Source organism: Euleptes europaea, chromosome 1, assembly GCF_029931775.1.
Source record: "Euleptes europaea isolate rEulEur1 chromosome 1, rEulEur1.hap1, whole genome shotgun sequence".
In the NCBI taxonomy this organism is placed as follows: domain Eukaryota; kingdom Metazoa; phylum Chordata; class Lepidosauria; order Squamata; family Sphaerodactylidae; genus Euleptes; species Euleptes europaea.
The window spans coordinates 161,569,140-161,591,818 of NC_079312.1; the positions used below are offsets into that span (position 1 = coordinate 161,569,140).

The 22,679-nt window shown below is 47.1% G+C and overlaps 1 protein-coding gene across 1 annotated transcript in view; it reads left to right on the plus strand.

The window, feature by feature from the left end:
• GALNT6 (polypeptide N-acetylgalactosaminyltransferase 6) overlaps window positions 1-22,679 on the plus strand; it is a 54,544-nt gene that overhangs the window by 8,432 nt on the left and 23,433 nt on the right. The window contains exons 2-4 of the mRNA XM_056858569.1: window positions 4,064-4,236; window positions 17,564-17,713; window positions 21,870-22,104. Of these exons, the coding sequence (XP_056714547.1) occupies window positions 4,064-4,236; window positions 17,564-17,713; window positions 21,870-22,104 (558 nt within the window). The remainder of the gene's footprint in view (window positions 1-4,063; window positions 4,237-17,563; window positions 17,714-21,869; window positions 22,105-22,679) is intronic.

Sequence of the window (22,679 nt, forward strand, 5' to 3'; positions counted from 1 at the left end):
CTGTTAACATGTGGAATCCAAAGCTAATCCGCATGGCTATTGTGGACTGTAGTCTTTGTTAGTCTGGAGGTTTTCAGGACAGGAAGCCAAGCCTTATTCATTCTTAAACTCTCTTCTTTTCTGTTAAAGTTGTGCTGATGTTTATGAATTTCAGTGGCTTCTCTGTGCAATCTGACAAAATAGTTGGTAGAATTGTCCAGTATTTTAGTGTCTTGGAATAAGACCCTGTGTCCTGTTTGGGTCAGTCCATGTTCAGCCACTGCTGATTTCTCAGATTGGCCAAGTCTGCAGTATCTTTCAAGTTCTTTTATCCTTGTTTGTATGCTGCGTTGTGTGGTCCCAATGTAAACTTGTCCAAAACCACGGTCACACAGCCCAGATAAACTACAAGAACCGATGAACTCTGACCGTGAAAGCCTTCGACAATATTTAAAAAATGATTTGGATGACAAATGCATGTTCCTAGAACTTAAATCCAGTCCTTCCTCAGCAATATCTGCACTTCAAGCATTCTCTCACATATCTGCTCAGAAAATATAGTTTTCCTTTCCTTTTATTCCTTTTATCCCTTAGAAGCGCCTTGATCCATTGATCTTGAGCAGCATATATCTAGTATTTGAGGGATATAAGAACTGAAACAAATCTTGCCACTGACAATGTAGCCTTGGGGTCTCTATCACTTAGTAAAAAAGGCATTATGTCAGTCACAGAGGCATTGGATTTGTATGTTAAAAGTGGGGAAATATAATGTGATTGGAGTTCCTCGTAAAAGCGGCATTCCAAAAGGGCATGAGCTAGTGAATCGATAGAGCCAGAAGAGCAAGGACAGGTCCTGTCTGAATATGGTATATTCAAAATTCTGCCCTGCATAACCATAGAGGGGTTAGCATTCAATCTAGCTAAACAAAAAGCTCTAGAAAGATGAGGAGTTGTCAAATAATATGTATAAGCAGGCAAACCACATGGTGGTGGTATTCCGAAGAACTGGGATGAACAAACGTGGCGAGCACAAAAAGTAGTGCTGTTATAATCAAGCTCTTTAATGCGCTTTTTAATTTTGGTGAAAGCCTCAGTTTTCCCAAGATCTAATAACATATCCTGCGAGAAGCCCAACAATGACAGTTTCTCATCTAGGATTTTTTGCCATGAGGATTTAAAAGGGTCATGCTTCAGAGAAGCTAGGAACCCCTCAGTGCTGAAGCACAATTTAAGGTATAGTTTAAAGGCGGCCAACCATGCCCTAGCTTCAAGTGGCATTTGGCCAAACTTGGAACGAAGAGTAACACCAACAACACATCGAGGGGCATTTAGGAGTTTTTGTAAGAACTGAAGCAATGGACGATCTATAGATTCATTGACAACTGTTATCCAGATGGCAACACCAAAGAGAATAATTGGGGTAATTTTTAGATTAAAAACCTGAATAGCCCCTGGAATATATTTGCCACTTTTGGTGTGGAAAAAGTTGACAATAGCACCAACCCCAGGTTTAATTTTGTTGGACACTGCTTTTTGATGTGCATTCCAATTTAGGTTATGGGGGAAAAGAATGCCAAGGTAAACAAACTCCTTGACTTGGTCAACCTCAAAGCCGTCTAATACCCAGCAAAAAAAGGGGCATTTTTCTCCTCTTAGTGAAGATCATAATCTTAGATTTATGATGGTTTATTTTAAGATCTTCCTTAGAGCAGTACTCAGAGAAGGTTTGTAAAGGAGAACTGCATCATCTGCATAGAGTAGAATTGGGGTGGGATGACTTGCAAGCTTTGGGGGGTGACAAGACTCTGAGAAATTGGTTGCCATATCATTCAGGTATAGATTAAACAAGAGAGGAGCAAGGAGGCAACCTTGTCTAACTCCCTTGGCCAGTTCAAAGGGCTCGGTTAGTTCTCCTTGGTCGCCACAGCGAACCTGAGCTGTGAGGTCAGTATGAAATTGTTGAATAAGCCATAGTAACCTCCTATCCATAGTAGAATTTGACAGTTTCAACCATAGCCTCTCCCTCGGGATGGTATCAAAAGCTCCCTTAAAATATAGTTTTAGTAGTCTTTTACGAGTAACGTAGCTTAGAACTGGGTAGCGAATATAGAACCACTCTCCGTTTCCCCCATTTGATACATAAACTGTGTGTTAAATAAGCCACTTACCTTATTACATAGTCTTAAATAATAATTATTGGCAATTATTTCAAGAGATAGTGAAGCATAGCGGAGCCCTATTCCAATATATCTAACGATACCCCATTTGTTCCCCTGGTTTTCAGCTGCTATATCAACATCCAATATTATGGATGAAAATGATATTTACCTCCATTTTAAAAAGCAGATATTTAATGTGAGTGGTAAATTCTCTACTACTTTACTAGTCTTTGCTATCCCACTAGTAGACTGTTATGCTGTGAGATAGGCAGGTACAATCATTCTCTTCTTACACATTCAAGTGTGGAATAATGTACAACATTCAGCATCCTGAAAACTTGACCCTTCATTAAAAACACTTTTTCTGGCCCTTAAGGTTGTAAAGATCAGCTCCACAATTCGAGTAATGATGGTGAAATTTCAGAGGGAGTTTAGGGTTCAGTGAGCATTTTTTTAATGGGGGGCACCATGCAGCATAGAGCGTGGCCCCAGTGTACCTGGTAAGCTTTGTGATGAAGTGAGGATTTGAACCCTTTGGCACCCTGTGCTGTTTGCCTCTCTTACCACATCCAACAGAATAAAAGTGGTACAAAATAAGTGAGTCTATGTGGCACTGTATCTTTGACAATCAGTTCCATACCTAGGAACTGTTGATGCTGATTTTTTAAATTTTATTTTATTGAATTCATTGGGGACCCAAGGCAGCTTACGTCATTCTCATCTCTTCCATTTTTTCTTCACAACAAACTTGTGAGGTAGGTTAGGCTGAAATAGGGTTGCCAGGTCCCTCTTCGCCAACGGAGGAGGTTTTTGGGTGGTTTTTGGGTGGAGCCTGGCATGAGTGGAAATTTGAACCTGGGTCTCCAAGATACTATACCGGCATTCTTAACCATCACCACAAGAGCTATATTGGGTGGGAAGAGTGGAGTGATCTGCCTAGGGCTAGGCTCTGAGCCATCATGCAGGAATTTACGTATGCTTGGAACAAAGGATCCTTATTGTGTGGTTCTGTCTCCCAGCTGAGTTTGCTCACAAAGCAGAAGGCAATACTATTCTGTCCTGAAAGTCTCTGGAGAATAAATGATATTTTCTCCTTTTTCCTTAGTGAAACACTACTCCAGTGCATGACAACGCTTCTATTTGTAAGCCTGCATTAGGGAACCAATTGAAAATACTACTGTTGTAGCCTGTCCTATTACTTCAGCCTGTGAGTTACGGGCTCTTGAACCAAGGCAAGGTTAAGTACCATGAGAGGGTGGGGGAGTTGTATATGGGTGACCAGGTAGGCTTTGTATCTTTCATAGCAGGGAAGAGAGAATTTCAGCAGGTACAGTTTTTCTCACTTGTGCAGCACTAGGCCAAAGCAGGATTACAGCAAGAAGACAAAAGTCATGACTGCTCAGGAATTACACAAACAGGGAGGAGGGATAATAACATTTAGGAGGAAAAAATGGCACATCCCCATCCCAACCCAAAAGGTGGTCCAGAAGGATAACACGATCATGAACCAACGGGGTCGCACTCCCCCTATCCATCTCCCAGTGCAGGTCATACGCCAGGGTGGCCAAGGCCGGTTCAGTCTCGTGACCAGGTCTGAAACCAGGTTGGAATGGATTCAAACAATCCACTTCATTTATGGAATGAGGACAATTACTCTGGGGAGATTTGTGGAGGGGAGAAGATTAACTTTTGCCCTGGGCAGCAAAATTCCTCGAACCACTTTTCAGCCCTATCTGTCTAAAATGGAATCTTTGCCTACCTGAGGTTTTTTGATTAAATAGGACTCATACTGAAATAGTACTGTGTATCTCAGTCTGAGGCCAAACCCTGAGGCCAAGTTGCAGAGTGGCTTTCCCCCCACTGCGCTTGCCGAAGGGCAGGGAACAAAGCACGTATCTCTCTGACGCTCGGCATTCCCTTCGCAGGTGCATTGACCAAAAGTTCAAGCGATGCCCGCCCCTCCCTACCACCAGTGTTATCATTGTCTTCCATAACGAGGCCTGGTCGACTTTGCTCCGCACGGTGTACAGTGTTCTCTACTCCTCCCCTGCCATCTTGCTAAAGGAAATCATTCTTGTGGATGATGCCAGTACAGATGGTAAGTACACCCTTCGGGGCTGGGTGGTGGAACACGCGGCTGGCTTTGGTGGAGAAAACATTTGGCTTTTTCCTAAAAGACGGGTGAAGGTTAAAAAAAATCACACTAGTGTTTACCCAGGAAGGTCTGTGACACAAGATCTATTTTTTAGCTTTAAACCTCCCCCCCCCCCCAGGGTTGCCAGGTGCTTCCTGGCCACCAGTGGGGGGGGGGGGTAGGGTGGCCAGATCCAGGTTGGGAAATTCCTGGACATTTGGGGATGGAGCCTGGGGAGGACAGGGACTTCAGAGGGGAGCAATACCATGGAGTCCACCCTCCAAAGCATCAATTTTATTCAGGAGAACTGATCTCTGTAGTCTGGAAACTTTCTTTGCCTCTTAAGACCTGAGCATCCACAGTCCTTAGGGCCCCTCCTGGCAACCGGCGGGAGATATTGGGAGGTGGGTACAGGGAGCAGCGATCTGCATCCCTGCGCAATGACGTCACTTCCAGTGTGATGCGGAAGTGCCAATATTGCACTTGGGGGGGACACTCTTAACACTTGCCCCCAGAACTCTAGGGTTTCCATAGAGTTTTGGGGAGAGCGATAGAGCATCCCCCCCGGTGTGATGCCGGTGCTTCCGCATTGAGCCGGAAGCGATATCATGTAGGGATGCAGATCTTTCCCCCTCCCTTTTGGCTGGCCTGCTTCTGTCTGCTGAACAGCTGAGTGTTGGTGGGCAGCAGCAGGAAGTCCCGAAAGATTGCCCAACATTAGCGGGCACCTGGGAACCCTAACAGTCCTAGGTAACGCAAGTAGGCTAAATACCATTTTCAAACCTTTGGAGTTTATGGTGCGGGTCTTGGGTGACCTGGCTGTCTGAATGCAGCCGGACAGCAAGATTAACTGCATATAAGTTTTAAATGTATATGAACCCACTTGTTGCTGGACTTGTGAATGAGCACCTAACTTCCTTCTCCTCCCCTCCCTTTGCCAGGCAAAGCACAATGAAGGAATCCTGGTTAGAAACTAAGGGCTTTTCTATGTCGGGTTTTTGCTGCAGCTTGGCTTCTTAAGTACAGAGGTGGTCTGGAAAACACAGGGTAAAACTTGAAGAAAAAGTGGGAGAGCAAAGATGGACAAACATACTGTGTGTAAGGGAAGAGAAGGGAAATGATGCAGGTAATGCAAGCCACCAAACACACACATGCAGAAAAGCCCAAAGGCCCAAAGTCTGGCTATCAGTAATGTAGAATGCAGATGTGTGGGTTAGTCAGGATTAGTTTTTCTTCTTTTTAACCAGGATTCCAAATCTGAGTTTAATTCAGGCTTAGAACTCAAGTTAATTGTTTGGGGGACTTGCATGGCTAACCTGTTTGTATAACAGGCAGAGTTAATTTCTAACCAAAATATATTCATCATGGGAGAAGGGAAGGGGAGTGAGGCTTACATACACAAGTGGGCCTCCTAGGGAGATTGTGCGCTGATTGAGTGTGCCATCTGAATGCTCTCTCTCCCTCACCCCCCCCCATCTGCCTCTAGTTTCATTTTGCTGATCTATTAATCCACACACTATGGCCCATTTCAGAACTAGATACATCTCCTACCGTAGCAGGTAAAAGCAGTTGCTCACTTTCACCCCTTGTTATCTTTTGAGAGCCATCGTAGTGTAGTGGTTAAGAGCAGTGGTTTGGAGCGGTGGACTCTGATCTGGAGAACCGGGTTTGATTCCCCACTCGCTCCACATGAGCGGCGGAGGCTAATCTGGTGAACTGGATTTGTTTCCCCATTCCTACACATGAAGCCATCTGGGTGACCTTGGGCCAGTCATAACTTTCTTAGAGCTCTCTCAGCCCCATCTACCTCACAGGGTGTCTGTTGTGGGGAGGGGAAGGGAAGGTGATTGTAAGCCGGTTTGAGTCTCCCTTAAGTGGGAGAAAAAGTCGGCATAAAAAACCAACCCTGCTTCTTCTGCTTCTGCTTCCTTTCACCATTTTTGTAGAATCAAAGAGTTGGAAGGGGCCAGGCCATCTAGGCCAACCCCCTGCTTAATGCAGGATCAGCCTAGAGTACCCCTGACAAGTGTTTGTCCAGCCTTATGCTTTAGATTGTAAGCTCCTTGGGGCAGGGGCAGGTTGCCAGTGTGTATTCCGGCAAAATGCCATGCATGTTGATGTCGCCATGTGAATCCATCATGTGAATCAAGCCCCTATTGAAATCCTTACCCAACTACTGTTAGCCCTTTTGTTTCTGCCCTCTCCCCACCCTCCTGCCTCTGGGCTGTCAGAGGCAAAATATTTGGTGTATCTTTACCCATAATTTGGAAGAAGGTGTGACTGGCAGGCTGCGTATTAGTCATGGTAAACCTGGCAGAGCCAGGTGCGGGGAGGGGAAGGCTGGTCTGCCTTCCAAAAAGGAAAAGATGGTAACTTTCAAAGAAGTGGCTTTTAGAGTTTTCCCTGCCACCTGCGTCCTTAATGGAATCATCTGACTTATTGTTGCTGATTGTGGGTGATTTGGGGAGGGGGGGTTGGATTTATGTTTCCCAAGGGCACTGGTGAAGGAAGATTTCCTGTGGCCCACAGATGCAGCAAGCAATGGTTAGCTTCCATCTGGGGGGAAACCGCTCACTCAGACAAGGGTAGAAACTGCAGGCTGTCATTTAACAATCTAAATGGGTTATACCTAAGGTGAGGATAATGACAACAGTTCAGCCTCATGGCTTCCTCGGGGTGGGGAATGTCCGCTTCCCTGACTCTCAGCAGCAGGCTTCCTGGGTTCTTTTGAACACACCGAGTTGATTTTTATCCCCAGTACCCACTCTGTGGCTCATGGAGAGCCATGTTCTCTATTGGCATCAACCAGAAGAGCCACTTGACTCCTGGATGCCCTGTGCTTCAGCCCTCTGTCTCCTCAGCGTTAGGCACAGCAGCTCAGACCAGAGAGTGAACATGATAACCATGTTCAAGTACTTGAAGGGCTGTCATATAGAGGAGGTGTCAGCCCTTGGCCCACAGAACCAGAAATCACCACAAAGTCATATAGAGTCCAAACAGATGGCTTTTACTGGTCAAATAGGCATACAGTGCAAACGAATAAAATGACAGCTATGAGAGACTCACTAGCTGGGAGATATTATAAGGCAGGAAAGGCGGGAGATTACACGCATAGGCTGAATACAGTTTCCCAGGAGCTGAGTTCCCAGGCCTAGGTATGCGACCTTGGGGGGCAGACAATACAGCGCAGAGACAGAGGCAATAACGAAACCGAGATAGCAGCCTGACATTCTGCTCCCCTCAAGGCCCCCTCCCAGTTCGCAAGGGGGCTGGCCTATTCGGGTAAGCAATGTGAAAGGCGTCGACGAGGTCGGGGGCGGAGACATCCCGTGCGCGCACCCATTCGTCATAGGCAGGGGGGAAATGTTTCCAACGGACTAAATATTGCAGGCTGCCATGGTGAACACGGGAGTCAAGGATCTTGGAGACTTCAAAGTGTTCCTCCCCCCCCACCATGATGGGTTGCGCAGGAGGTGGGTCCGGATGCCACTGTGGAGAAGCAACATGGGGTTTGAGGAGGCTAATGTGGAAAACAGGATGCACACGCCTCAAGGATTTGGGGAGAGCCAGTTCCACCGTGACAGGGTTTATGACCCGGGTGATGGGGAAAGGGCCAATGAATTTAGCACTGAGCTTATGGCACGGTTGGGTGGAACGGAGATTTTTGGTGGAAAGGTAAACCAAAGCACCCACTTGCAGATCACCCCCGGGGGAGCGATGTTTGTCAGCTTGCGCTTTGTATTTACGTTTGGCCCGGTCGAGGTTGCTAACGAGCCAGGGCCAAGTGGTACGGAGGGCGTGTGCCCAGGAGGCAATGTCGGGGTTCCCCTCCCCCTCCACATTATCTGCAGGAGCGATGGGACTGAAATCTTGCCCATACACAGCAAAAAATGGGCTAAAACCTGTGGATTGATGCATGGCATTATTGTAGGCATATTCTGCTAAAGGTAACAGTTCCACCCAGTTATCCTGGTGGTAGTTAACATAACAGCGTAAATAACATTCAAGTACAGCATTGACACGTTCAGTTTGACCATCGGTTTGAGGATGGTATGCACTAGACAACCCTTGTTCCACTCCCACCAACTTGAGGAAAGCTTTCCAAAACTTAGAAACGAAACCACTTCCGCGGTCACAAATTATCTTACGCGGAAACGAATGTAAACGAAAGATATGCGTCACGAAGAGGCGGGCCAGTTTCTGAGCAGAGGGGATCCCTGCGCATGGAATCAAATGTATTTGCTTAGAAAACAAATCAGTAACAACCCACAACACAGTTTTACCCCCACTGAGAGGGAGATCAGTCATGAAGTCCATAGCAATCACTTCCCAAGGTTTGCTGGGCGTTTCAAGAGGTTGTAGCAGTCCCGGGGGTTTGCCCTGCAATCGTTTCGCAGCGGCACAAACGGGACAGCTGCGAATGAAGGAGTCAATGTCGGAACGCATCCCCCCCCACCAGAACTGTCTGCGCAATAAGTGAAGGGTTTTCAGAAACCCAAAGTGCCCAGCTGTTTTGGCTCCATGAGCTAAATGTAAAACGTCCTTCCGGAGAGCTTTGGGTACATACAATTTCGAGTCCTTGTACCAGGATCCTCCTTGTTCCAAAACACCAGGAGGTAGGGTATGAGCGGAACGTTCTAAAAGACACTGGTCCCGAAGGACAGTTAAAAAGGACTCGGAGATGGGGATTTTGGAGGGGGCCCCCCCGTCGGTCATGGAGATCTTAGAAACAGTTATGGGGCTAGTGCTTACGTGCGGCGGCGCGCAGACTGCAGGCGGCTGGGCGGTCGGAGGGGTAGGAAGGGCGGGAACTCCGGTTTGTTGCGGTGGCGGCTGGGCAGCCGGTTGGGCTGGCGGAGCTTGTAAGTTGGGTAAGGTGTGCTGATGCTGGGATCGAGTTTGCACAGCCAGCATAGGTAGGGCCCCACGTTGCATAGGGGTGAACAGAGAGTTGGTGGGTCTCTCGAGTTTTACCGGATATTGTGGTAAACGGGAGAGGGCATCCGCGAGAACGTTCTGCTTCCCAGGGACGTGCTTCAGGGTGAAACGGAACTGAGCAAAGAACTCCGCCCACCGTTGTTGTTTCGCCGATAGCTTATGGGACCCCGTGAGGGCAGCTAGATTTTTGTGATCGGTCCAAACCTCAAAGGGGACTTTAGACCCTTCCAAGAATTGTCGCCATAGAGTCAGTGCATGATGAACTGCTGAGGCCTCTTTCTCCCAGATGGGCCAGTTTAATTGAGCGTGCGCAAATTTTTTTGAAAAGTAAGCGCAAGGGTGAAGAAGACCATCCGGTCCTTGCTGGAGGAGAGCCCCTCCCATGGCTACATCGGAAGCATCGACTTGCACAATGAACATTTGATTTGGGTCTGGGTGCTGTAGCACCGGCTCCGAAGTGAAGAGGCGTTTGAGGGCCAGAAAGGCGGCTTGGCATTGCTCAGTCCATAGGATTTTTGCGGAGGGCAAGGCGGCCGAGCTTACTTTTCCCTTAGTTTTCAGTAGGTCTGTAATGGGTAGAGCCACCTGGGCGAAGTTAGGGATGAATCCTCGATAGAAGTTTGCAAATCCCAGAAATTGCTGTACTTGCTTACGGTTGGTGGGGGGAGTCCAATCGAGGACGGCTTGGACTTTGGCGGGGTCCATGCGAAGACCTTGGTGGGAGATGATGTATCCCAAAAACGTGAGTTTGCTTTGGTGAAATTCGCACTTAGCTAGTTTTGCGAAAAGTTGATGGTTACGCAGGCGTTGCAGAACTTCCCTGACCAGAGCCACATGCTCGTCCATAGTTTTCGAATAAATGAGAATGTCATCTAAGTAGACCACCACCCCACGATATAGAAGGTCATGTAGGATTTCATTGATGAGTTGCATGAAGACCCCCGGGGCCCCTTTTAATCCGAACGGCATCACAAGGAATTCATACATTCCGAAACAGCTAGAGAAGGCAGTGAGGTGCTCATCCCCTTCGCGGATACGGACTCGGTAGTAAGCTTCTACCAAGTCTAATTTAGAGAACACACGGCCTTCCTGTAATTGTCCCAAAATATCTGATATTAATGGGATAGGATAGGCGTTGGTCTGGGTAACCGCATTGAGCTTTCTGAAGTCAATGCACAGGCGAAGGTCGCCTTCTTTTTTCCGGACGAAAAACGCGGGGGCCGAGTTTGGGGCATTCGAAGGGCGAATGAACCCTCTGGCGAGGTTTTTGTCCAAAAAGTCCCGGAGGACAGTGCGCTCGGAAGCGCTCATAGGGTAAATCTTACTCTTGGTTAATGTGCAGTCCTTTACCACTTCAATCGCACAGTCTGAGGCCCGGTGGGGGGGTAAGGCATCACATTCCCTAAGGTCGAAGACATCTTCAAAGTCCCGGTATACAGCGGGTAGAGCCGGTGGTGTTGGGGCAGTAGAGGTTAATGCTGGAACGGGCGGATATAGCAGAGCAAAGTTTTGCCGATGCTGGTCGCAGGTGGGACTAGCGAAGGAGATAGTGTTTGTTTCCCAATCAATACTGGGACTATGTCCTTTAATCCAGTTAATTCCCAAGACCACTTCAAATCGGATAGGGGCTATAGTGAAGTCTATTTGTTCCCAGTGGGAACCAATTCCCATTGCCACCCCTATGGTGCGGTGATCAACTGGACCCCCCTGGAAATGGCTTCCGTCCATTTGGGCAAATTGGACGGGGGCGGGTAAAGCCTCAGAGTCGGCTCTGAGTGCAGCAAAAGTGGCTTCGCTTATGAGAGTGCGACAGCAACCGGAGTCAATGAGTGCTTTGACGGGGATTTGTGGGCCACCGTTAAGTTGTTGTAAAACTGCATCCACGTAGACGGTGGAGTCCACTTCTTTGATTTTGGTAGGAGCATTCGGTTTGATAGGAAGATCCTGAGAGGTCTGTGGAGACGCTCCATTCACCACAGACCGAAGCCGTTTTTTGACAAGTCGAGGGGGGATTCCAGGTTTAAGGCTGGAGAAATCCAAGGATTTTCCTCATCCGAAGAGGGAAAGTTGTCCCCCAATGGGGCACTTGTAATCCGAGACCCGGCGGGGTCGTTGGTAGTAGGCAGGGAGGCTGGGTCCCCGGCATGGAGTGCAGAGGGTGTGGGTCTTCCCGGAGCTGCGCTGCGGGTGGCCGCGGTGCCTCTGCGTGGTGGACGACCTCGGGCGCGGGTTGTCGTGCTGGGACGAAATAACTCCTGGCGGCGCGGGCAAACGGCTGCAAAGTGGCCCATTTCTCCGCAAGTAAGACAGGCACCCCTCTGAAATCGGGCTTCACGTTCCTGGGGCGGACGTGGGGGATTTCGTGGGACGAGCAGTGGTGCCTTGGGTTGAGGCTTTTGGGTGCCTTTTTCCTTGTGCTTTTGACGGACGAGAGAAATAAAGCGTCGGCGGCTTTCCACTTCCTCGGCTAATAGGATCCAGTCTTCGAGGGTATCGGGATCGCCCCGCATGTAAGACCAGTTCAGAATGTCAGGATGCAAGGCTTCCCTGAAATGATGGATCAGGGTGGTCTCGGGCCAACCTACAATTTTACTTGCCAGTCGTTGAAATTCATCGGCAAATTCTCGTACTGTAGCAGAGCCTTGTTTTAATTGTAAGAGTTCCGTTTTGGCTCTTTCCCCCAGGAAGGGGTCCTCAAACCTCCTTCTCAGGGCAGTCATGAAGTTGTTGAGGGAACGAATAGCACGAGAGCGGGTGTCAAACTGGAGGACCATCCAGTCAGCCGCTTTACCTGTCAGAAGGGAAGCTACGTAACGCACCCGGCTATCTTCCGTGGGGAAAAGTTGTCCTTGTTCTCGCATATAACTGTCCACTTGATGCAAGAAACAAGGCAAAGTCTCGAGAGATCCGTCATACGTAGTCCTCAATTTGAGTTGCTTCCAAGGGCCGGGCGCAGGTTGACCCGGTTGCACGGGTGGTCCGGGCGGAGGGACAACAGGAGCTCCAGGAGGCAAGGGTGGAGCAGGCACATTAGCGGGTGGTTGCACGGGTGGTCCGGGCGGAGGAGCAACAGGAGCTCCAAGAGGCAAGGGTGGAGCAGGCACATTAGCGGGTGGCTGTACGGGTACCCCCTGACCCGGTATCGGAACGGGCTGTCTGTGAGCTATCAGGGTTTGTTGTAATTGCCTGTTCTCCTGAAGCATACGTTCCATTACTTCCTGGAGTTGATCAACACGGTCGGAGAGCTCCCGATTCTGGGCTCGTAAGAGATGAACCTCCTCACTTGGGCCACCAGTAAGATGAGGCTTACTGGTTCGGAAGCTTGTGGCCCATTGAGAGCTATCCCCATATAAATCCTCATCTTCAGACTCTCCTGAGTCCCGACGTCGGTCAGCCAAACGGCGTGCGCGTTGGGTCGCGCGCGACGGGACAAACGCCGGGGAAAAAGACAGACCTGATAGCCCTAGTACATTGTCCTTGGGGCGCGTGTCCACGTTCGCCTGATTCCTAATCCTTGCTGCAGCCGCCCTGGCTGCTTCCGCAGCCTCTCTCTCTCTTGCGACCTTAGCCGCTTCGGCGGCTTGCTGATCCGCAAGAACTTTGGCGTTCTCAAGTCTTAGGGCAGTCTCTGCCGTAATGCGCGGCAAAAGTTCTGTCTCCAGGAGTGAGAGTATGGGGTCGGGTTCCCCGCCCAGCAGAGGTTGTACTCGAACCGCCAGTGCGGGTGCCTCGGCTCCAAAAGTCGAGGTCAAAACTTGAGCCAAGGTGGCTACCGGGGTGTCCTTTGTACATTCCACAAGGAGAAGAGCGGTGCTAATAGCGACTCGCTTGGCCTCAGCCTGACAGCTGGCTGCATCCGGGATCAGGGAAAAACCCTCCGGCGGGGCTCCCGCCATGGTAGAAAGAGTTTCTCGAGAAATAAGATTATCCAAAAGTCCAGTTAATATTTGTAAATCCTCAGTCGTCAATCGGGCATCGTCCAGTAATTGATCCAAGTCCTGAAGATCCAAACGAGCATCAGTATCCTCCGACGTTAACATCCAGAGACGTCCTGTAAGAGATTGCCACTGTTCCTGTACCAGTCCCCTCAAGCGGCAAACCTCTCGGGTCGTCCGGAAAAGTTCAGCGATTAAGTCTTGTAACAGAGTAGGATCCTCAGAGAAGGGCTCCAGGGTAGCAGATCACCTGGAGAGCTGCACAGCTCCCATCCAAGTGGCAGGCGAACCCCCCTGGGCTCCAGCCTGGCTAGTAGAATGGTGAAGAGAGATAGCTGTCATAATGTCAGCCCTTGGCCCACAGAACCAGAAATCACCACAAAGTCATATAGAGTCCAAACAGATGGCTTTTACTGGTCAAATAGGCATACAGTGCAAACGAATAAAATGACAGCTATGAGAGACTCACTAGCTGGGAGATATTATAAGGCAGGAAAGGCGGGAGATTACACGCATAGGCTGAATACAGTTTCCCAGGAGCTGAGTTCCCAGGCCTAGGTATGCGACCTTGGGGGGCAGACAATACAGCGCAGAGACAGAGGCAATAACGAAACCGAGATAGCAGCCTGACAGGAGGGTGCCAAGTTGTTTTCTGTTGCTCCAGAAGGTCGGACCAGAACCAACCGGTTGAAATTAAATCAAAAGAGTTTCCGTCTAGACATTAGGAAGAATTTTCTAACAGTTAAAGCGGTTCCTCAGTGAACAGACTTCCTCGGGAGGTGGTAAGCTCTCCTTCCCTGGAGGATTTTAAGAAGAGGTTGGATGGCCATCTGTCAGCAATGCTGATTCTGTGACCTTAGGCAGATGGTGAGAGGGAGGGCATCTTGGCCATCTTCTGGTCACTAGGGGTGTGTGTGGGGGGGAGGTAGTTGTGAATTTCCTGCATTGTGCAGGGGGTTGGACTTGATGGCCCTGGTGGTCTCTTCCAACTCTATTGATTCTATGCCAAGGCACTCCAACAAGAGGAAGCTGGCTGTGGAGAAAGGGGAATGAAATCACCCCCTCTCCCCACACACACACCTACACTGTGGCCAGTTTGCTCTTTTCTCAGGAGGCAGCCATGGCGATTTTTTTTTTTTTACTGTCTTCTATGTGGCCAGCTGGCTTGCCTCTTGGTGAGAATTCAGAGGCTGCCTACAAGGGTAGGGGTTGTTGGAGAGGACAGAGACAAGCCCTTTGCTTTCCCCCCTCTGGCATAATGCTTGCAGTTTACCCATCCTCCAGTCCCTCTGGCAGCGGCTTTTTCAAAGTGTGCGTCACTTCCCAACCACAGGCCCCTCCAGGCAAGGGTCTTTCTCACTTCCCCGAAACATCGGTCAGGTGCCATGGTGGGGGAACAGCCTCAGAAGAGCCTCAGTTGGCAGAAAATGACACACAGGTCAAACATGAGGGTCCATGCCAAAGAGGCACGTGTGGCTCCTGAGACACTGAGAAAGTATCAAGCAGTTTCCTGAACTATTCTGTTACAGTATAGCCCAATTACCTTTATAAAAAATGCCCTCCTGAGCAATTCTGTTTTACACAGTTTTCAGAATGACAGAAGCGTGATAGCCTTCCTGACCTCCTCAGCCATTCCACAATCTGAGGATAACATGGAGAAGGGGGAAATGTTGTAAGCTGCTTTGGTTCCCCATTGAGGACCAAAGCAGGGTAGAAATATCTGATTAATACATGAAGTCTCAGTTTGCCCATGTGAATGGTGCTCCCAGCCTCTCTGTAATCTACAGAAGCAGGGCACAGTTCCCATGCATTTACAAAGGACATGCATAAGTTTTCGTGTTCTCCCAACTAGACACTGTAGTACCCAAATTAAAAAATGCAGAAACTGTCCTGGAAAATGCAGGCACCCCACCCCCAGCAAAGAGAACAGTCCTGGGAAATACCAACAGCCCATTTTAGTATTGTCCTTCACTATCTATGAAGCGCTATTTTGTTTAGCTCTTTAGAAACTTACGTTTTTGTCTGAACTGTTTGCATGTTTCTTATGCAAAAAGAGACACACAGGTCAAACATGAGGGTACATTTGCCCCTTCTGAATTCTCTAATCCCATTCCCCCCTCTTGAACCCCCTTTGAAAACCGAGATTAATTCAGTCAAATTTCAGATGTGTAACTGTGTTAGTCTGTTGCAGCAAAAAAAGCAGGCAGGACTCTTGTGTTCCCTTAAACTAGCCTTTTTATTATTCTTTTGCCTGTGCCAAGTAAATCTTGATCATAGTTTTTGAGAAAAGGACAGAATGGGTCCCTCTTCAGGCTTTTCAGAGCCCTCTAGAGAATTTGGTTATCAGGTTTCTTGCTTGGTTTTATCAGGTTAAGCTGATCTCTCTTCCAGGAATAATAAGGAACTTATTCAAAGCAAGTCTATTAATGTGTCTTTATTTGTCTATATAACCTACTGCATTGTTTACTGTCACGTACCATCCATGACAATATAACTCTAATACTGAAAGGCTCACTTGTATGTACTCTACTGATCTTATCCTTTGGCCTATAGGAAGAGTGAGAAACCTTTTCCTCTTAGGAGCGGAGTGGAATGGGACATATTCCCTGGCCTTATATTCAAGAGGAGCCAGCATGGTGTAGTGGTTAAGAGCAGTGGGACTCTAATCTGGAAAACCAGGTTTGATTCCCCACTCCTCCACATGAAGCCTGCTATAGGACCTTGGGCCAGTCACTGTTCTCTCGGAACTCTCTCAGCCCACATGGAGGCAGGCAATGGCAAATCACCTCCAAACATCTCTTGCCTTGAAAACTCTACGGGGTTGCCATGAGTTGGCTGTGACTTTACACACATACACACAGTACTCAAGAAGAATGGGTCTGAAGGCAAATTAAGTGGTATCTGCAGAAAATTTCCACAAATACTCTTTGATCTCTGCATTGTCGCAGGCGGTGGGGTGCTGCAGCTGCCATTTGAACCTCTGCCATGAGGAGAGCAAAGAGCAGATGCGCACACTACCACCTGGGTATGCAAGCAGAATGTTAGTTTTGCAATCAGTGCTAAAGCTACGACAATATTTGTGTATGGGCATCATCTAAAAATAATAAAAAGAATTCAGTCTTCACACATGGCTGCTAAGTGTTATCTCTCTTTGCTCATACATATACAGATATCGTAATCTTTACATATCGGAATAATCTGCCAAAAATTTTAGCAACCATTCATAAGATGCTGGAATTCTCTTCCATTTATTTTGCTATGAGTATTTTTACCAGCCTGAAATAGGGTTGCCAACTCTCCCAGAATTACCACTGATCTCTGGACGACAGAGATCAGTTCCCTTGGAGAAAAATGTCAGCTTCAGAGGACAGATTCTGTAGTTTACCATAGAATCTAGAAGAAACTCTTAATTCATAAAAATATGATATACCAGAATCTGTGTTGTCTTTTAGGATGCATGAAGAATAAATATTTCAGTTTCGTCATACTTGTTTTCTCAGTACTGAGCGTTCGCGTCCTGTTAGCTCTGTTTCCGGTGGTCTCTTCTGCATAGCCACTCTTCCCGTTCGCACCAAAGCTCAGAGCTGCCGATCATCTACAATCGCTCACTACGATAACTACGATAACCCACTTCCTGCCATGGTTTGCACCTGGTTATGAATTGTGCAGTCACTGAAGGTGCTAAATAAGAACAGATGTTGAGAAAAGATGGAGGGGCAGGGGGGAAGGATAGCCAGCGTGGTGTAATGGTTAAGAGCGGTGGTTTGGAGCGGTGGACTCTGAACTGGAGAACCGGGTTTGATTCCCCACTCCTCCACATGAGCGGTGGAGGCTAATCTGGTGAACTGGATACATTAAAGCAAGGGTCCCCAACCTTTTTGAGCCTGTGGGAACAGTGTGTTGAGTGGAGCACAAAATGGCTGCCACAGGAGGTGGAGCTAGCCACAAAACGGCTGGTGCAGCTTACTTGCAGTCACACAGTGAAAATCCTTGTGTTGTGGTAGCAGCTGCTGCCAAAGCAACAGTTTTAAAAATCTGCACAGCCAATCAGAAGCCTTGCTGGGCAAAACCCCCACCTGCTTTCTAAAAATACTTGGCAGGCTCCAGAAGAGGTGTTGGTGGGTGCCATGTTAGGGCCTTTTTTAAGCAGAGGCTAGATGGCCATCTGACAGCAATGCTGATTCTGTGAACTTAGGCAGATAATGAGAGGGAGGGTAGGAAGGGTTGCGTCAGTCCTTGGCTCTTGTGGCCCCTTCTTGAACGCCCAGGGTAATGCCTATCATCACTTTTAAATAAGATACTGGTCATGCAAACTTCTGCGTGAGTCCATGATTTTCAACAACTCTTCCTTCCAGTCGGTAGAGTCTGAAAACTATGTCCTAGCACATTTTCTGCAACTTTGACATATTCCATTCCAGACTACCTGAAAGACCAGTTGGACGAGTACGTCAAGCAGCTGCAGATAGTGAGGGTCGTCCGACAACTGGAGAGAAAAGGTTTAATTACTGCCCGGTTGCTTGGTGCAAGCGTTGCCACGGGAGATGTGCTCACTTTCCTCGATGCTCACTGTAAGTACAGTAATGGCTCTTTACTTTGTCTCACATCTTGTTTTTGTTTTTTCCAGTGGAAAATGGGCTGGTTTACACACACCGCACTTCTTCCCTATGCTTGGAGCTGATTGCTGCCTGCATAATCAATGACTCCACGTGATGGCTTGCGTGTATGAATGGGCAACAGATGGTTATTGTCTCAGATGCAGTACTTTTTCAATAGAACCTATTCAAACATTCAGCTGCCAGTGATCAAGTCTTGAGGAATGAAGACATGAAGCTGCCTTATACTGAATCAGACCCTTGGTCCATCAAAGTCAGTATTTTCTACACAGACCAGCAGCGGCTCTCCAGGGTCTCAGGCAGAGGTCTTTCACATCACCTACTTGCCTAGCCCCTTTAACTGGAGATGCCGGGGATTGAACCTGTGACCTTCTGCATGCCAAGCAGATGCTCTACCACTGAGCCTCCCCAAGAAGGATGTAGACAAGAGGAATCAAGTGACTGGAAAAGACAATAATGCTAGGAAAGGTTGAAGGTGGCAGGAAAAGAGGAAGACCCAGCATGAGATGGGTTGACTCAATAAAGGAAGCCACAGTCCTCAGTTCGCAAAACCTGAGCAAGGCTGTTAATGAGAGGGTGTCTTGGAGGCATTAATTCATAGGGTCTGCTGTAAGTCGGAAGCGACTTGACTGCACTTAACACACACATTATTACTATTATTTGTGCACAGTTTAGCTTTCTTTGGCAAAATTGGACATGCCTATTTATGTAATTGTAAAACTATTTCTCATCTTTCCTTTGTAGCTCAAGGCGGCTTCAAATCCAAAGTTAAAACATACAAAGTACAGTAAAACCCTAATAATCCCCCTCCCTTGCATTGTAACAATGGCAGAGTTGAGGCTAGAGTAGACTGATTTCTTAGAACAGAAAGCTTTTTTAAAAACCCTGAGTGCGGTACTACCAGTTCTAAATTTGGGGGTAGAGTTGCCAACCTCCAGGTGGGGCCCAGAGTTCTCCCAGGATTGCAACTGATCTCCAGACCACAGAGACTGGCTCCCCTGGAGAAAATGGCAGCCTCAGAGGGCAAAGTTTTTGCTTTCTATGCCCCATCTGTTCTGGGTTAAGAAAACCACAGAGGGTATCTTGCTCAAAGCCCCCCAAAATACGGCTGCCAACTCTGGCTTGAGGAATTCCTGGAAATTTATAGGTCATGCCTGTGGACAGAGGAATCTGGGGAGGCATTTCACCTAGAATCGATGGTATACCATACAGCAAAAACTTTATCACAGAGCTTCTTACATTTTCTCTGAAACACCAGTCATGAGTGGCATTGCTGTTGGGTTTGAAAGCCATTTGAAGGTCTTGAGGGCCCTGGCTAACACGTAACCTTACCACTCACTTGGGCTGTATCATCAGAAGTATAGAGTCCAGATCATGAGAAGTGATAGTATCACTTTACTCTGCTCTGGTTAGACCTCACCTAGAGTATTGTGTTCAGTTTTGGGCACCACAATTTAAGAAAGATGTAGATAAGCTGGAACATGTCCAGAGGAGGGCAACAAAAATAGTGAGGGGTCTGGAGACCAAGTCCTATGAGGAAAGGCTGAAGGAGCTAGGTATGTTTAGCCTGAAGAGAAGAAGACTGAGAGGTGATATAACCATCTTCAAATACTTGAAGGGCTGCCATATAGAGGATGATGCCAAGTTGTTTTCTGTTGCCCCAAAAGGTCAGACCAGAACCAATGAGTTGAAATTAAATCAAAAGAGTTTCCATCTAGATATTAGGAAGAATTTTCTAACAGTTAGAATGGTTCCTCGGTGGAACAGGCTTCCTCGCGATGTGCTAAGCTCTCCTTCCCTGGAGGTTTTTAAGACTAGATGGCCATCTGTCAGCAATGCTGATTCTATGACCTTAGGCAGATCATGAGAAGGAGGGCATCTTAGCCATCTTCTGGGCATGGAGTATGGGTCACTGTGGGTGTGGGGGGGAATCAGTTTGGAATTTCGTGCATTGATTCTATGAGCCAGTCCGGGAAAGCTGACAGTTATCCTGCCCACAGTGCAAGGTGGCCAGTAGAACTGGCCCTAAATGTACAAACAACCAGAGGTAACATTATTTGAGGAAACCATAACTGTGACAGAACGAACTCAGCACTTACCAGAGAACAAGCTATCGCTTCTCCAGTTAAAAGAACATGGGCAGCAGGACTTGGAAACAATGCCCTGAGACCATGAAGAGCCACTACCATAAGAGACAAACCTAGGCTAAACCAACTATTGGTCTAATTCTCATATAAAGCACCGTCTTGGGTTCATGCCAGCATGGTGTAGTGATTAAGAGCAGTGGTTTGGTGCGGCAGACTCTGATCTGGAGAACCGGGTTTGATTCCCCGCTCCTCCACATGAGCGATGGAGGCTAATCTGGTGAACCAGGTTGGTTTCCCCACTCCTCCACACAAAGCCAGCTGGGTGACCTTGGGCTAGTCACAGCTCTCTTAGAGCTCTCTCAGCCTCACCTACCTCACCGGGGGGGGGGGGAAGGGAAGGTGATTGTAAGCCAGTTTGATTCTTCCTTAAGTGGTAGAGAAAGCCAGCATATAAAAACCAACTCTTCTTTTTTGTGCGGGGAGATACTTGGATTTTTCAAGGTTACAGACGTGTCCAGTCTCCATCTTAATTTGCTGCAGGAATTCAAGAAGGTTTATATACTTACAACACAGTGATTTTGTTGTGTCATTGACACAGAACTCTTCTGTTTGTGTACAGTGGATGCATGATCTCGTAGTTAATAATGTGGAATCTACGGAGATTTTAAAAAATAAGGGCAAGGACAGTGGTGCAAGTAAAGTAAAAATATTTTTTTATTACTCAGCTAAAAATTCCTTACGGGTTTCACCAACTTCTTCAGGGGCATGTGTTAGTCTTCCAGGGTTCCTTCAACAAGAGTACAAGGTTAGCTACAGTTCATCAGCATATATTAGTTCAATCAATCAAGTACCTTTATTGGCATAATTTTTTTTTAGTTAATACAGTAACACATTGGAGAGCTATTTTAGGCCAAACAAATTACAGTCATACTGACAAGGAAGTTAGCCACAGCTTCTGTAATATTATAATCCTGATTATTAAGAAGAGTGAGAACCATTTGGTAATTAGGGAATCTCATAATCTGGGTTAAAATAGGATTTAAAATTTTTAAACATAGCGATTGATAAAAGGGGCATCAGAAGAAAACATGTTGAATAGTTTCAACCTCTTCATTGGAACAGGGACAGAGTATGTCAGAGAAGGAAACACCCTGATAATGTCCGTCCAGTTAATAGTGCTGAGGGTAATACTTTAAATCTAGCTAAGGAGAAAGCCCTGCGTAGAGCTGGAGTAACCAGTTGATATAAATATAGGGCAATTTCATCAGATTTAGGAAATGATTCCATGAGACAGAGGTGAACATGTCTTATTGGCAGCCTCATATAATAAGTGCCTCTCAGATTGAAGTAGCTTAGTTCATTTTGAAGCCTAGGATGGCCATTCTCAGATCTTCCTGGCCACCAATATAATAATAGATTAGACCAATGTATCAATCAATCAATTTTATTAATGTTTTAGTCACAGACCATAACAATATTCAGGTTAAAACCATACAAAATATATAACCCACAACACCCAGAATTACATGAATAAAATTTTTAAAACGTTACAAACAGTCACATATATACATATTATTGCTGATTTAAACATTATAGTTCCCCTAAAATATTCTTTCTATGGCAACTTCGGAGCCTAATTTTCAACATAAGTTCTTCCTTAACTTAGATGCTAACATGATTAAAAAAAGAAAAAAGCCACGCTAAGCGTGATCTTTGAATTAACATCTGCCATTAAAAATCTAACTCGGCCCTCAACTGTTATCTAATACATCTGAACAAAATATACAGTGTGACTATAGATCTACAAAGCTTGAGTTTTAAGTGTATCTGTATGGTAAGGTAATTGGAAGTCACCCCCCCTACAAAAAATTAGTTGTGAGTGCCAGCCACTGATTGGAGGGGAGAGCAAATGCATAAAAGAGCTGATTTTTTTTTTAATTGCAGCATTTTGGAAATTAAAAACAAAACAAATCTTGTGATTGCTGCTTCAGATGTCTTACCCCCCCCTTTTTTTTTTTTGCTAGGTGAATGTTTCCACGGCTGGTTGGAGCCTCTCCTGTCCCGCATTGCGGAGGAACCCACAGCTGTGGTCAGCCCAGACATTACCACCATTGACCTGAACACCTTTGAGTTTTCCAAGCCGATTCAATATGGGAAGCAGCACAGTCGAGGTAACTTTGACTGGAGCCTGACTTTCGGATGGGAGTCCATCCCTCAGCATGAGAAGCAGAGAAGAAAGGATGAGACTTTCCCTATCAAGTAAGTTCATGCGGAAAGTACCTTAACTACAGTACTGCTTTCACTTCCAAACAAAGGATATCGAAAGCAGTTAAACATGCAAATTGTTGTGTACGTGATAAGCAGGCACAATTGCAATGGTCACCATACTGACCACTTGGTTAATTACAATATTAACCCTTAACTGTCTGACATGTAGCAAAGCTCGCTATTCAATACCCAACACCTTTAATAATTAGTGTTTCTCTTTGGGGGCCCTCCTCTACCTGGCCACAAGAAACACCCCACTCCTGGGCCCTTGAGGGCCCTTATCGACCCAGCCCACAACCCCTGAAACCCAGATATGTGGGCCGGGTGAATGAGGGCCCCCAAGGCCCTGTGAGTGATGGGTTGTTGGCAAAGCAGAGGAAAGTCCCGAGGCCCCAGAAATAGTAGTATGTGGGCCAGGAGGAGGAGGAGGGGGGAAATAGACTGTAGCGTGCTGAAACATTGATACGGACTCAAATCAGGGCTGCCCCTTTCTGAAAACGTTTAACCTTCGTTGCTGTTAAAATCTTTATGCTGGTGAGGCCTTGGGGGTCTAACCAGATGACATA